This window comes from Corythoichthys intestinalis, chromosome 19 (assembly GCF_030265065.1).
Source record: "Corythoichthys intestinalis isolate RoL2023-P3 chromosome 19, ASM3026506v1, whole genome shotgun sequence".
In the NCBI taxonomy this organism is placed as follows: domain Eukaryota; kingdom Metazoa; phylum Chordata; class Actinopteri; order Syngnathiformes; family Syngnathidae; genus Corythoichthys; species Corythoichthys intestinalis.
The window spans coordinates 23,909,366-23,925,587 of NC_080413.1; the positions used below are offsets into that span (position 1 = coordinate 23,909,366).

The 16,222-nt window shown below is 38.8% G+C and overlaps 1 protein-coding gene across 2 annotated transcripts in view; it reads left to right on the top strand.

Annotated features, from left to right (window-relative positions):
- The window catches only part of rngtt (RNA guanylyltransferase and 5'-phosphatase), a 137,024-nt gene that overhangs the window by 30,031 nt on the left and 90,771 nt on the right, over window positions 1–16,222 (top strand). For both annotated transcript variants that reach the window (XM_057822367.1, XM_057822368.1), the window contains exons 9-10: window positions 7,078–7,213; window positions 13,084–13,155. In XM_057822367.1, the coding sequence (XP_057678350.1) occupies window positions 7,078–7,213; window positions 13,084–13,155 (208 nt within the window). The remainder of the gene's footprint in view (window positions 1–7,077; window positions 7,214–13,083; window positions 13,156–16,222) is intronic.

Sequence of the window (16,222 nt, forward strand, 5' to 3'; positions counted from 1 at the left end):
GAGACAGAATGTGGGAAAAAAACAGAAAATCACATTCTTTTGATTTTTAAAGAATTTATTTCCAAATTAGAGTGGAAAATAAGTATTTGGTCACCTACAAACAAGCAAGATTTCTGGCTGTCAAAGAGGTCTAACTTCTTCTCACGAGGTCTAACGAGGCTCCACTCGTTACCTGTATTAATGGCACCTGTTTTAACTCATTATCGGTATAAAAGAGACCCCTCCACAACCTCTGTCAGTCACACTCCAAACTCCACTATAGCCAAGACTAAAGAGTCAGTCACACTCCAAATTCCACTATGGCCAAGACCAAACAGCTGTCGAAGGACACCAGAGACAAAATTGTAGACCTGTACCAGGCTGGGAAGACTGAATCTGCAATAGGTAAAATGCTTGTTGTAAAGAAATCAACTGTGGGAGCAATTATTAGAAAATGGAAGACATACAAGAACACTCATAATCTCCCTCGATCTGGGGTTCCATGCAAGATCTCACCCCGTGGCGTCAAAATGATTACAAGAACGGTGGGCAAAAATCCCAGAACCTCATGGGGGGGACCTAGTGAATGACCTACAGAGAGCTGGGACCACAGTAACAAAGGCTACTATCAGTAACACATTGCGCTGCCAGGGACTCAAATCCTGCACTGCCATACATGCCTCCCTGCTGAAGGCAGTACACATCCAGGCCCGTCTGCGGTTCGCTAGAGAGCATTTGGATGATCCAGAAGTGGACTGGGAGAATGTGTTATGGTCAGATGAAACCAAAATAGAACTTTTTGGTAGAAACACAGGTTCTCGTGTTTGGAGGAGAAATAATACTGAATTGCATCCAAAGAACATCATACCCACTGTGAAACATGGGGGTGGACACATCATGCTTTGGGGCTGTTTTTCTGCAAAGGGACCAGGACGACTCATCTGTGTAAAGGAAAGAATGAATGGGGCCATGTATCGAGAGATTTTGAGTGAAAATCTCCTTCCATCAGCAAGGGCATTGAAGATAAAGACGTGGCTGGGTCTTTCAGCATGACAATGATCCCAAACACACAGCCAGGGCAACAAAGGAGTGGCTTTGTACGAAGCATTTCAAGGTCCTGGAGTGGCCTAGCCAGTCTCCAGATCTCAACCCCATGGAAAATCTGCGGAAGTAGTTGAAAGTTCGTGTTGCCCAACGACAGCCCCAAAACATCACTGCTCTAGAGGAGATCTGCATGGAGGAATGGGCCAAAATACCAGCAACAGTGTATGAAAAGCTTGTGAAGAGTTACAGAAAACGTTTGGCCTCCGTTATTGCCAACAAAGGGTACACAACAAAGTATTGAGATGAACTTTTGGTATTGACCAAATACTTATTTTCCACCATGATTTGCAAATAATTTCTTTAAACATCAAACAATGTGGTTTTCTGTTTTTTTTTTCTCCACATTCTGTCTCTCATGGCTGAGGTTTACCCATGTTGACAATTACAGGCCTCTCTAATATTTTCAAGTGGGAGAACTTGCACAATGAGTGGTTGACTAAATACTTATTTGCCCCACTGTAGGTAGAGTTGGGTAAAATGTCCTTGTCCAACAAAAACTTATTTTGATAGCAGCAGACTCTGAGCTGAAGGAATGAGATTTTTGCTTTCATCAGACACGATGAAAGCTTTCTTTTCTTGTCGTTGCCTTCACCTTTTTGTATGTCGCAATGTGAGTGGACCAATTTGCCCATTAAAAGATACAGATAAACTCCTGTTATGGACCTGCCTGTCAGAATGTCATAAATGATAATTTACAGAAACAAGGTTTGGTACACTCACGAGTGAAAATGTCAGAAACAGTAATATGCATAAAGAAATGTTTTATTTACATAACTGATCAAATTAATTATAGTCGTGTTCTATTTCGAAGCTGCTTCCATTTCATTAAACCAACCAGAACATGAGGTTGCTGTCCTACCTGATTGGAATAAGGCTTTAATTGATGTCATTAGTTTACTTGTGTTGAACTAATAAAAGTAATTATTTCTTATTTTTCACATGTTCTTCTTTTCGTGACAGATTGACATTTGAGTAGAGAAATTACTGCTATATAACTATTTGTGCTATGTCTTTCAAATATTCGAGGCAAATGTTAAGATCCTATTTTTGTAGTCATCTTACTTTCATGTCATGCAAACACTAGTCTCTCAATATAGATATTCTTCCATAGCTATATTGCAAATCAATTAATACAGGGTATTGATGAATCCTCAAGGTCTGAAATGATATTTTCTGAAATTGAAGCCTTTGTTATCTGCAAAACATACAGTGCTAGCTAAAAGTATTGGCACAATTCTGTCAGATAATGCTCAATTTCTCCCAGAAAATGATTGCAATTACAAATGCTTAGGTAGTAATATCTTCATTCATTTTGCTTGCAATGAAAAAAACACAAAAGAGAATGGGAATTTATTTTCCCATTCCCATCATTTTACACAAAACTCCAAAAATGGGCTGGACAAAAGCATTGGTACCCTTTGAAAAATCATGTGATGCTTCTCTATTTTGTCTAATTAACAGCACCTGTTACTTACCTGTGGCACATAACAGATGGTGGCAATAACTAAATCACACAAGCCAGTTAAAATTGATTAAAGTTGACTCAACCGCTGTCCTGTGTCCTTGTGTGTACCACATTGAGCATGGAGAAAAGAAAGAAGACCAAAGAACTGTCTGCGGACTTGAGAAGCAAAATTGTGAGGAAGCATGGGCAATCTCAAGGCTATGAGTCCATCTCCAAAGACCTGAATGTTCTTGTGTCTACTGTTTACAGTGTCATCAATAAGTATAAAGTCCATGGCACTGTGGCTAACCTCCCTAGATGTGGACGGAAAAGAAAAATTGACGAGAGATTTCAACGAAAGATTGTGCAGATGGTGGATAAAGAACCTCGACCAACAAGTTCAAGCTGTCCTGCAGTCTGAGGGTACAACAGTGTCAACCTGTACTATCCGTCGGCGTCTGAATGGAAGGGGACTCCATGATAGGATACCCAGGAACACCCCACTTCTGACCCAGAGACGTAAAAAAGCCAGGCTGGAGTTTGCCAAAGCTTATCTGAGAAAGCCAAAAACATTTAGCAAGAATGTTCTCTGGTCAGAAGAGACAAAAGTAAACCTTTTTGGGAGTTTACAGGAAGAAAAAAAAAACGAGGCCTCTAAAGAAAAGAACACAGTCCCCACAGTCAAACATGGCAGAGGATCCCTGATGTTTTGGGGTTGCTTTGCTTCCTTTTGCACTGGACTGATTGACCGTGTGCATGACATTATGAAGTCTGAAGACTACCAGCAAATTTTGCAGCATAATTTAGGGCCCAGTGTGAGAAAGCTGGGTCTCCCTCAGAGGTCATGGTTTTTCCAGCAACAATGACCCAAAACACACTTCAAAAAGCACTAGAAAATGGTTTGAGGGAAAAGCACTGGAGACTGACTTCTAAAGTGGCCAGCAATGAGTCAAGACCTGAATTCCATAGAACACCGGTTAAGAGATCTGAAAATGGCAGTTTGGAGAAGGCACCCTTCAAATCTCAGAGACCTGGAGCAGTTGGCCAAAGAAGAATGGTCTAAAATTCCAGCACAGCATTGTCAGAAACCCATTGATGGATACCGGAAGCGGTTGTTCGCAGTTATTTTGTCTAAAGGTTGTGCTGCCAACTATTAGGCTTAGGGTGCCAATACTATGTCCGGCCCATTTTTGGAGTTTTGTGTAAAATGATAATGATTTAAAAAAATTTTTTCATTCTCTTTTGTGTTTTTTCATTGCAAGCAAAATAAATGAAGATAATACTACCAAAGCATTTGTAATTGCAATCAGTTTCTGGGAGAAATTGAGCATTTTCTGACAGAATTGCAGGGGTGCCAATACTTTTGGCCAGCACTGTATACCGTAATTTCCCAAATATAAGGCGCACCCGTGTATAACGCGCACTCCAAATTTATTTGTAAAATCTAGGGAATATTATTGTACCTGTGTATAACGCGCACCCTAATTTTAGCACCAATAAAAAGAAGAATACAAGAAAACCGCTCGTGTACAGATACAGAAATGTCATTTTACTGACTGGTGAAACACAGCACAAACATGGTACATTGGTAGTTCAAAACATTACCGTAAACTGAAAATATGTTCGATAATAATATGATTTTACAACTTCTCCAACTTAACAGAATCCTGGAGAAAACAAAACAGATATGACTTTTCTTTTAAAGGCTGCTGTATAAGTTGCTCGTTTCATCATGAGTAATAAATGATTCTTCCTCGAATTGATACGGTATAATAAAAGTGAGGACTGAAGTCGGAAATCGGAAAGAGCGCATCGCTGTAGACCAGGGGTGGCCATTACGTCGATCGCGATCGACCAGTCGATCGCAACGCTAGTGTGGGTAGCTCGCAGCATCAAAAAAAAAAAATAAAAAAATTTTTTTTTTTTTTTTTTTTTTTTAAATGTACATAGTTAATTATGTTTTGTGAGCAAACATAATTTACCGTCCATTTTTTATTTATATTTTTTTAAACGTACACAGTTATTTGTGTTTTGTGAGCAACATAACGCCGTATGTTGCTCTTAAGGTAGATCGCGGGAGGTTGTCTCATTTAAAAGTAGATCTTGGAGCAAAAAACTTTGAGCACCCCTGCTGTAGACTGTGACAATAGGAACTATTGTTATTTGGGTTTGAGTTTCCCGAGGGACAGATATAGTTGACGGACACAGGAAGTCTGTGTTTTGTTACATTTGTTATGGTCGGAATTGCCGAGTTGCAATTAACGTTGACTCAAATGAGTTCAAGAAACTAAATTCTGTGCTTTATGAAGAGTGAAAAAGCAGAATTTAACAGATAAAATAATTCGACCAATCAAGAGTGAAGTATTACAGAAACAAAATGGTGACGTCATGTACAGTAATGGTCAGCAACGGATCGCCGCAAACGTTTTCTTCAACACAACATGGCCGTGTCAATAATTTAAAAAAAAAAAAAAATCTGTCTTTATATGCATATATACAGTTGTGGTCAAAAGTTTACATACACTTGTGAAGAACATAATGTCATGGCTCTCTTGAGTTTCCAGTTATTTCTACAACTCTGATTTTTCTCTGATAGAGTGATTGGATCAGATACTTCTTTGTCACAAAAAACATTAATGAAGTTTTGTTCTTTTATGACTTTATTATGGGTGAAGAGAAAAAAGTGATCAAATCTGCTGGGTCAAAAAATATACATACAGCAGCACTAATATTTGGTAACATGTCCCTTTGCCATTTTCACTTCAATTAGGCGCTTTTGGTAGCCATCCACAAGCTTCTGGCAAGCTTCTGGTTGAATCTTTGACCACTCCTCTTGACAGAATTGGTGCAGTTCAGTTAAATTTGATGGCTTTCTGACATGGACTTGTTTCTTCAGCATTGTCCACAAGTTCTCAATGGGGTTTAAGTCAGGACTTTGGGAAGGCCATTCGAAAACCTTAATTCTAGCCTGATTTAGCCATTCCATTACCACTTTTGATGTGTGTTTGGGGTCATTGTCCTGTTGGAACACCCAACTGCGCCCATGACCCAATCTTCGGGCTGATGACGTTAGGTTATCTTGAAGAATTTGAAGGTAATCGTCCTTCTTCATTATCCCATTTACTCTCTGTAAAGCACCAGTTCCATTGGCAGCAAAACAGCCCCACAGCATAATACTACCACCACCGTGCTTGACGGTAGGCATGGTGTACTTGGGGTTAAAGGCCTCACCTTTTCTCCTCCAAACATATTGCTGGGCATCGTGGCCAAACAGCTCGATTTTTGTTTCGTCTGACCACAGAACTTTCCTCCAGAAGGTCTTATCTTTGTCCATGTGATCAGCAGCAAACTTCAGTCGAGCCTTAAGGTGCTGCTTTTGGAGCAAGGGCTTCCTTCTTGCATGGCAGCCTCTCAGTCCATGGAGATGCAAAACACGCTTGACTGTGGACACTGACACATGTGTTCCAGCAGCTTCTAATTCTTGGCAGATCTGCTTTTTGGTGATTCTCGGTTGAATCTTCACCCTCCTGACCAATTTTCTCTCAGCAGCAGGTGATAGCTTGTGTTTTCTTCCTGATCGTGGCAGTGACAAAACAGTGCCATGCACTTTATACTTACAAACAATTGTTTGCACTGTTGCTCTTGGGACCTGCAGCTGCTTTGAAATGGCTCCAAGTGACTTTCCTGACTTGTTCAAGGCAATGATTAGCTTTTTCAGATATATGTATGTATATTTTTGACCCAGCAGATTTGATCACTTTTTCTGTTAACCCATAATAAAGTCATAAAAGAACCAAACTTCATGAATGTTTTTTGTGACAAAGAAGTATCTTCCAATCACTCTATCGGAGAAAAATCAGAGTTGTAGAAATAACTGGAAACTCAAGAGAGCCATGACATTGTTCTTCACAAGTGTATGTAAACTTTTGACCACAACTGTACATTGTGTCTCCATCCCTGTACCCGTGTATGATGCGCACCCATGATTTTACAAGTTGATTTTGGGGAAAAAAAGTGTGTGTTATATTCGGGAAATTACGGGAAATTACGATATTAGCACATTGTTTTCATAGGGAATTGGATTTATTTATTGTAATAAAGCTGTAAAATAACAAATGTGATCAAATGGCAAAATGTAACTTTGCAGATTGTTGCTTACCACATTTGAAATCCATTTTTGTACTGGAATATTCCTTACTATTAAGTTTGCAGATAGTCTGCAATATAATCTATAGATCTGTAACTGTAGTGGTTATCCAGGAAAATGTTTCATAATTATCAGGTAAATAGTATTATGTTTGGTTGTTGTGGCACTTCTATGTACTGTATTTATAGTCACAGTAACAGCCAGTGCAGGGTACAAGTGGTAGATGAATTTCGTAGTAAAATCAAATCGGTGTGCATCACACTCTGTGTCAATGGTGTTAATCAAAGGATCACATTTCCCCAAGAAAATGTGCTATCACTTGCAAGCAGCATATCATACAAAAGATGCGTGACTGTTCCATACAATACAGCCAAGTACTATGTGTTCACTCTCTTCCCAACAGGTACATGATGGTGATCAATGGAAAAAATGAAGTATTTATGATTGACAGAGACAATACAATCTTCCATGTAGCCAATTTAGAGTTTCCTTTCCGGAAGGATCCACGCATCCATCTATCAAATACTCTTTTGGATGGGGTAAGTTTTCTTTCTCATCATATTTTCTGACCTTGTCATTATTTATTTCACACAGTTTCAATGCCCCTTCAGAAAATCCTAACAGTTCCTGTGTGGACAGGAACAGCATCACTACCCTTCATAACCATCCCTTCCTATGCTTCTGTTCAGTCTTGCGGATAATTGATGAGAGTTTCCAAAACCCCAGGCCAAAGTTGTTGCAGTCTGACAGTTCAGCCTCTCACATATACTGCTGACATAAAAATCATCCTGACATGAAAATCCTCCTCCCATGTCCTGAGGAAATAGCTAATGGAAGATTTGACAGTTTTTCTGCCATTGATTCCGTTTTTCGTTTCGCTGCGCGTTGTGTTGTAATACTTGGCAATGAGTTCTCTTAGGCTGAAACTGTGTCTTGAACTCATCTTACAGTGCCAAGCTTTTCTACAAAACTGTTTAGTACTGATTGCTGGTAGGCTTGAGCGTGACAAATCAAGTAATTATTTTTTCATATTTAATTATTAAGAATTCTGCTGAGCCTGTGTAAATGTTTAATAGAGTATAATGGTTCACTCAAGGTTATGTTGGAAAGGTGCTATAGCGGAGTGCCTTTCGCCTCTATTACTCAGCCGATGTACTTCATGCTGCTACAACAAATAATGCATAAACTGATATATATTTGGCAATTTACAGCAAGTTCAACTCAGTGCTTGCCTTCACCAGGCTGTTTTTTCAAAGGCAAAACAAATTTAAAATGGTTCCACCAATGTCATCTGTTTGATAGCAGCACTTTTTCTTCCGAGTTAAACCAAGGTTGCTTATAGAACAACATGTACTGCTGTGTCCAGCCATTTGAAATTCTGACATTTGGTTGTGCTACCATCTGTAGTTGCAACAAATCAGTTTAAAAACATGATTTTCAAGGTAGTCTTTTGGTCATTGTCTGACACTATAAACCCGAACCAATTCCAAATGACTGGTGTCAACAGTTTGCTTTAAAGTGATCCTCTAGTTTTAAGACAAGTAATTCTTAAAAGATACATCTTAGTATGAGTTATAATAATTTGACATTAAATCCCTCTTAATGTTTTCGTTTTAATAAAATTTGTAAAATTATTTTAACTGATTGTTCGCCATGGTTGTTGACGTCGCAGTGCTGTGACGTCACAAATCCCGCTGCCGGACTTCAGCGTGTCATTCATTAGCAACATCTCGTCAGTTCGTCCCTTCCAATTTGAACCAGAGCGGAAAAGTGAAGAGCAGGACAGCACTGTCGGTCGTTCACAAGACGAGCAGCAAAGGCGAAATGCAGAGCAAGAAATACCTGATGAGGCAAGAGTTGGGCTAAACTTCTGGTGTAGTTGCGGCAAGTGCATCTCGATGACAACGGAGCGAGAGAGCGTATGTTGTCGAGAACTCAGGTTTTTGTCAGCAGATCTTCAAGGTGAGTTATTGCGTCATCAAACTCATTCCAATATAATTGTGTAGATTGTTAGCATCCAGAGCTGTCGTATGCTTTACATACAGTACAGGCCAAAACACATTGGCATTCGTTCCTTTTTATTTTCTTGACCATTGACATTATAAACTCTCACTGAAGGCAATAAAACTATGAATGTGTGGCGAGCTAGGGAAGGATGCGGAGTATCAAACCACGGAGCTAATCCGCGTTGTTTTATTGACATTTAGGCTGCAAGAAATAGCAATGTCTGTCTGGCATGCGACCCGCGGAAGGTAACAGTTATTTCCAGCTGTTCCCTTCACAAAGTACCCCCCCCCCCCCCAACCACACAACGTGCCAACATAATTTCCGCCGGTGAATTCTGTTATAACTTGCTACAAATGCACACGTGTGTATTGTGTACTTAGAAAAAAGGTGAAATAACTAAAAACGTGTGATATTCTAGTATCTTCAAAGTAGCCACCCTTTTCTCTGATTACTGTTTGGCACTCTTGCCATTCTCGCGATGAGCTTTCAGAGGGAGTCCCCTAAAATGGATTTTGACTTCACATGTATGCCATTCCGGCGATGAGAATTTATTGCTTTATCAATGGGGTTGGGACATTTGTGTTGCATTGAATGAATTGCATTGGACGTGCTTTGATCAGTTTGAGTGGCAGCATCACTCATATTAGCTGAATACTGAACACACACTGCCTGATGAACTGACAGTAGAGGTGAATTATTAGCTTCCTCTGTGACTAGCGGTACGCCCGAAGGTTCGCCTCGCGCTGTAGCGACAGGAGCGGCTTGGGTGCTTGAGAGGGCGGCCAGAGTGTCTCGTCCGTCTCGCTTCATTGCGCGCATTTCACTCGATATCCGAGCAGGCTGAGAGGCTTCTTGTGCGGGAAAATAGTTGCAACAGCATTTGGTTTTAGTCTGCGCTTATATCTAGCCGCTCCGGTGAGATCTTTCATTAGTTGTCATCTACTAAAATCCTCAAACGCGGTAGGAGAAAAATGGCGACAACAAAGCCTTGGTTGTTTGGGAAGATTTGCTTGTCTACAGGCATTTTCCCAAACCTTTCTCCTCTTCTTGTCAACAGGAAATTTGTGGAGACTCGCATCACTCTCCTTGTTTCCATTTGACTCGAAATTGCATCCATAAGCAGCACATCGTGGCATTTTACTTCGCGAGTTAAGCCAGTAATACACAGTTGTTGTACACACGCTACACGATTGGAAAAATATCATCTACGTCATCACTCCGCGCCCGCAGAACATGGCGCCAACTATCGGTCAAAATATGCACTAAATATTATAAAATATTTCCATTGATTTAACATTTTATGTGTTTCTAACGACATATTTTAATACAAGAGAACAATTGTGATTTATTAGAGCCTACATGTCTTTAAAATCGAGGATCACTTTAACACGGATAAATTTTCCTCTACAGAAGGCAAAAGTGAAAAAAATTGTTTGTTACTTTTGCAAAAAACTAAGAAAAATTCTGCTTGTGTGCAGTTATGGTTTATCAAGAAACTGAGTAGTTTCTTCCCTACCATTTCCGATGGCATATTTTTGCACCAGAGTCCGAGTCACTTGATTTTGAGAATCTGCCGATATCGAGTGCAAATCCGACACTGAACATTTTTTTTATTATTATTATTTTTTAATTTGAGCATAACTTTTTTTTTTTTTTTTTTTTAATTAAAAATCCGATCCTTCTACACCCGATTACGATCCTCTGAAAAATGGCACGAACAGCCCACGTTCCGATCATGTGATCGGCTCGGGACATCCCTTTACTTTTACGTTTCGCCAAAATGATCAGTTTCTTTCAAGTTGTAGTGTCATCTTAAAAATATGTACAATCCTCTACACTGTGTAGAAAAACATAACTAATGATTTTTTCTGTTAAAATTCCTATAATTCTGTTATGTCCCTGAAGCTATAATTCTGTTATGTCCCTGAAGCCCAAGTGTGGTTGTGTGTTAAGATTGCTATTTCAACTTGTTTTACTCTTGTGTATTTGTATCTGTTTATGCTTCTGGCTCTTAGTTTCCTGAGAAAATATTTGGGTTTTTTTCTATTTTTGTGCGCTTTGTTAGGTTCTGCTGTGTTCTCTGATAGGTTTCACCTTCAGCCTACAGGCAATGGTCTTTGTTTACCTTCACCTATCTCACTCCAATTTCGTAGCTAGATTGTAACATGATGGCAGCTTCCATTGGTCACACTAATGTATTCATCCAATGCTGTCTGCCGGTTGATGGTTCACTGCACCAGATGCTTAGTGATGGCACTATCCTGCATTTGCATCATTTCTCACTTTCCAGCCTCACCCACAAATCATGTCTGCCATTTATTCGCCTCTCTGCTGCCAACCAGTTACCGGATGAGGCGTACAATCCCCTTACCCAAAACAGATGGCTATTACAAATAATTTTTTATATGTTTAATGACGTGATTATAGAAGCAGACTTCTTCACACGAACAACATTTTCCCTTTGCCTCAAGTACAATAAAAAATTGTACACTATTCTCACCCCCCAAACAGCAAGACACCCTTATTTTCTGGGGTCATTTTGCTCAATCCGCCACAGGCTGTCTTGAACATGTGCTGGTTGCAAAGACATTTCAAGTGTATTATGGTATTTTAACAAAATGTGCTTCCCAGTGTAGGAAAGCTTGGTCGCTATTGCAGGTCATGGATTTTCCCAACAGAATAGACACAAACAGAACTACTTAAAAAAAAATAAAAATAAAAATAAATAAAAAGCTTAGATTAAAACATTCAATTAGTTCAAAGAGTCCTGATAAAAGAACTACAGTGATCCCTCCTTTTTCGCAGTTAATAGGAACCAGAACCCGCCGCAATAAGTGAAAAACCGCGAAGTAGCACGTCCCAACCCGCCTAAAAAAATCTTCTCTTCTTGTGTTTTCAGATTCAGCATTGGAAAGAGATGCAGAAAAGAAATGTTTCCCCCCCCCCCCCTTTTTTTTTAACCAAAGTATAATTAAGAAAAACTTATATATAATTTTTGATAAATGGTTTTTAAGCACTTCAAATGTGATATTTATGATCATTTTTAAACATGTTACTGTCCCACCGAATTATTTTTAAACATAATTAAAGTAGAAAAATGCTTGTCTTTATTAAATCCTTCATTGAGTGAGCCCACTGAAATCCATTCAAGCCGCTCACTTAGTCACAATGATTTGCCACAGCAACTGTTTAACAAGCTAAACGGTGACTGACGCATGCGGCGCGTTGAAGTTTCGGCTTCCATGCATCTCTGGCAAGATCAAACCTGAACGTCTGTCAATCATCGTTAACTTTAATAAGCTACTCCAGTGCAGACCAAGAAAAACAGAGGGAGGGAGAGTGAGACTTGTGATCAGATCGGGACAGCTCATCTGTATTTTTTTTTTTTAACTGGAAAAAAATCCGCGATGGACTGAGGGCACGAGGTTTGAAGTGTAAAGTAGCGTGGGATCACTGTATTTGTTGACAGAATTGTAATACAGGAAAGTCATTTTGCCATAACTATGGTATTGTGAGTTTATTTTTCATCTACAGAGGGGTAGCAACATTTTGGTCCACATTTGTAGTCTGAAAACCAGTATTTATTTATTTGTTTATTTATTTTAAAGTCTGCTATATACACAGAAAATTCAATTGATTTAGTGTATTTCTTGCAAAGGAAGGGGGACAAATGTTTTCTAAGGGCTTAATTTGTCCTATGTAGCCCGCTGTGAGATGTATCTTGTATTTATTTTCCCCCCACAGAAATGTATTGATAAAACCAAATTCTGTATGTCTGCCATACAATTATGCATCTGAGGCTTTGCCTACATTATTTATAATGGCCAGAAATTTGACTGGTCAAAATAGATGCCTCTTTTACTCCATTAAATCCATTCGCTAGAAGTTGAGCACATATTTTTTTTGTACCTGTTACCTTTTTACTTTGATCTCAGAAACTTGAGTAAAAAGTTAGAAGCGTTAATATTTTATGAGCACGGAACAAGTCCTGGCTAAGGCTGCAAATCCAGCAGGTTCATCTTTGGTCATATGACACTGCACAGTTGCGTAAGAGTTTTGAACACCAGTCTGCTCTGTGATGGCCATCATTGCTTCACCTGAATCTCAACTTGGGGGCCTTGCATAATTGATACTTAGTGCTATTTCCACCTCACATCCCTCTTCAATCTGACCAAGCACACGGGCAGAATTTCCTGCTCCATATTTCGCTTATTGCCACTGGCCTCTCTGAGCACACATCGTCATGAGAGAATATACCCCTCACTGTGCTCCATGGGGTCTATGGTGCACAGATGTTCTTTCAAATCTATATATCAAGTGTGTGCATATAACATGTATTCAGCAGAGAGCTTTTCAATACACTTCTATTCATCACTGGACTCTTTTGTCTTTGTCTCTGCAGGAGATGATCATTGACAAGGTTAATGGTCAGCCTGTCCCCCGCTACCTGATATACGACATCATCAAATTCAATGTGAGTAGTTTTTTGAGAAATAGTCATCTTTTTATTCTCAGACAAAAATTTAAAATAGCTACTTGTATGCAGAGCCTACAAAATAGCTACATCAGAGCCATAACAGAAGACAGGGCCTTCAATCACCTATGCCATTTAAACCGATAGGGAAGGTCTATATTATATATTATAAATCAGTTAATCCCTCAAGTGTAAAAGTAGTACCTACTTTTGAAGCATTGTGTAACTTCAGAAACAACCATTCCTCAATTGTAAGACTTGAGACATTACAAAATTTGACAGGCAAATCAATCATTGCAAGCTTTTAGCACCAAGGTCCATGGAAGATACATTTATTCATATACGGAAAATAATTTCGTATGAAATATAAAATTTTTTGTCATTTTTAAAGATATCACAAATAATGCAATTTTTGTGTGTTTTAATGGCTTGAAAGTGCATTGACAAGAATGATTGATATATGGTAATTGTCAAACAAAAAATGAAGCGATCATTTTTTTTTTTTTTTTTTTTTTTTTTTTTGGATCTTTTTTTTTTTCTTTAGCAGTTTGTGGCAAAAATTTTGATTTAAATAACCTCTGCATTATTCAAAAAAGCTTCACCTTGCTTGCTGGTTCACAACTCCTCATCCTGTCATGTCCCACATAAACATGTGCCGATTACCGATTTCAAGGTACACCGTGGTATGAAAATGTCAAGGTTTCAGAAACGCAAAAATTTTCCGTCATACTGTCCCAAAGGTATTAGCTATTTTTTACGTCCCAAAATTGCATGGAGAAATCCCTCGCTTGCAGCTGTAAGGCTCAACCCTCTCCCACTGATTGTTGCTCAGTGTCAGTGAGTCAGCTGTGCTACACAATGGCTGGAGGAGGTGAAAATCCTGAACTTTTTCCCCCATCGAAGGAAACAAAATCGCTGGTATGGGAATACTTCGGCTACAGAAAAGTTAGACGGCTGCGGATTAGAGGAGGGCCAACCGACATGTATGCATGTTTGCGGAGGGTGGGTGCTGAGGAGGCAATATCTCCAATATGATTTCACATTTATACATATTTAAAGGTTGGTAAATACTGTCATGATTGTTTCCCACCAGCTACAAGAGTTAACTCCAGCGTGATTAGTGTGTCTAGTGGTGGCAAAAAGTGATGTTTTTCTCTCTCTGGGAACTATTTGTGTTGAGAAAGAGAGTGTGTATAATGTAAACATGATACGAGCCATACACGCGTGTTTTTTTTAATGGAAAATAATTCAAGTATCTGTGTTCTGATGGTAATAATGTTGAGATGTGGTTGTGGGTCTAGCTTCTCAATTATTTTCTGCGATGCCCCCCCTCCTGGAAGACGTAAAAGTTTCGTGCCCCCCCTCCCTCCCAACTCTATGCCGCCACTGTAAATATACTGTAGTATTATTTGTATATAAAATTCTTATTATTAAAAGTACACCTCTGCATAACACTGTGTTCTTTTTAATATTAAAGAAAAGGTAATATAGATCAACTAACAAAGTGGAAAAAAAAACATACATACTGTAAAACTACTCAAGATACATTTGATACTTAAAAATAAAATTAAAATCAATAAATAATAATAGGCAAGGCAAATTTATTTACATAGCATTACAATTCAACACAATAGGAAATAAAATTGTACATAAAAATTGCATTTAATCACAAATAGAATAAAAAAAGAAATGGATAAAAAATAAAACAAATACTACTGCTAATAATTGAAATCAGCAATGGAGATAAGCACCAGAGGATTTGAAAGCAAATAGATTGACATATATAGACAGTTATGGATATACAGTGTTAAAAACGTTTTTAGCCCTGATTTAAAGGAGCTAACAGTTTGAGCATACTTCAGACCTTCAGGTAACTTGTTCCAGAGGTGAGGAGCATAATAACTAAATGCTGCCTCACCCTACTTGGTTCTTGTTCTTGGAACATAAAGGAGACCGGTTCCAGACGACCTTAGGGGTCTAGATCTTTCATAGGAATCTAACAAATCAAGCAAGTATTTTGGTCCAAGGCCATTAAGTGTTTTGTAGACGAACAGTAGTACTTTATAGTCTATCCTTTGACTCACTGGAAGCCAGTGTAACGATTTCAAAACCGGTGTAATGTGGTCCAATTTCCTTTTATTTGTGAGGACTCTGGCTGCAGCGTTCTGTACTAGCTGCAGTTTCCTGACTGATTTTTTTATAATAATAATAATAATTAAAAAAAAATAAAACTAATAATAAATTCAAGTTGATTAGCAACATTAACTCACGATGACAATATGTTAAACAATTAGACCGGAAAAACAAAAACTAATAGAACAAAAACGACAGTGTCATTGGACAGAGGGACAGTTTTTAATTTTGCTGCAGGCAGTATTAGCTCCTTTGCTAGGGTGTGGGGTTATTTTGCACTGAGCTTGGTATGCCACCTTATATGATGCTGACAGTGCTCGCTGGTTTAGTGATGTAACACTGACAAAGCAGGAGGATTGTTGGCAATTTTCTGCAAAAAATAATTCCTGCTCTCTGCTGAGAACAATTTTAGACATAGTTACAAGACTGGTCTTTCCTCGTCTTCCACTAAACTAAAAGTCAAAGCCAAAAGCTACATACGCTTCGTCAAATTTCTTTGTCTTAGGTTTCCATATCTCCAGTGCTCTTTGCTGTGTGTACTTGTTTGGTTCAAGAATATTGCGCACACGCACGAAAATGAGAGTGGCAATGCCCCCCGCTGAGTGGATGTGCAGTTACACTTTATTCTAGTACGGCAAAAAGTATGTTCCCTAAGGTCACATGTGCCACCCCCAGCATCGCTCTGCGCCCCCCTGGGGGGGCCCGCCCCACTATTTGAGAAGTACTGGTTCAGGCTCACCTAAAGCACTACATTTATTTTAATTTTATTTAGAATATTTTTTTGTAAATTTATTTTACTTTAGCATTATACTTATGGTCCAATTTGCTAATGTTTTGAAAACTAAAAATCCTGTTCAGTGGAATTATTTGTTTATTTTAACCCAGATAACTTAAAAGTAAAACATTTTAGAGCTGTAATTGCAATACCGTGAAA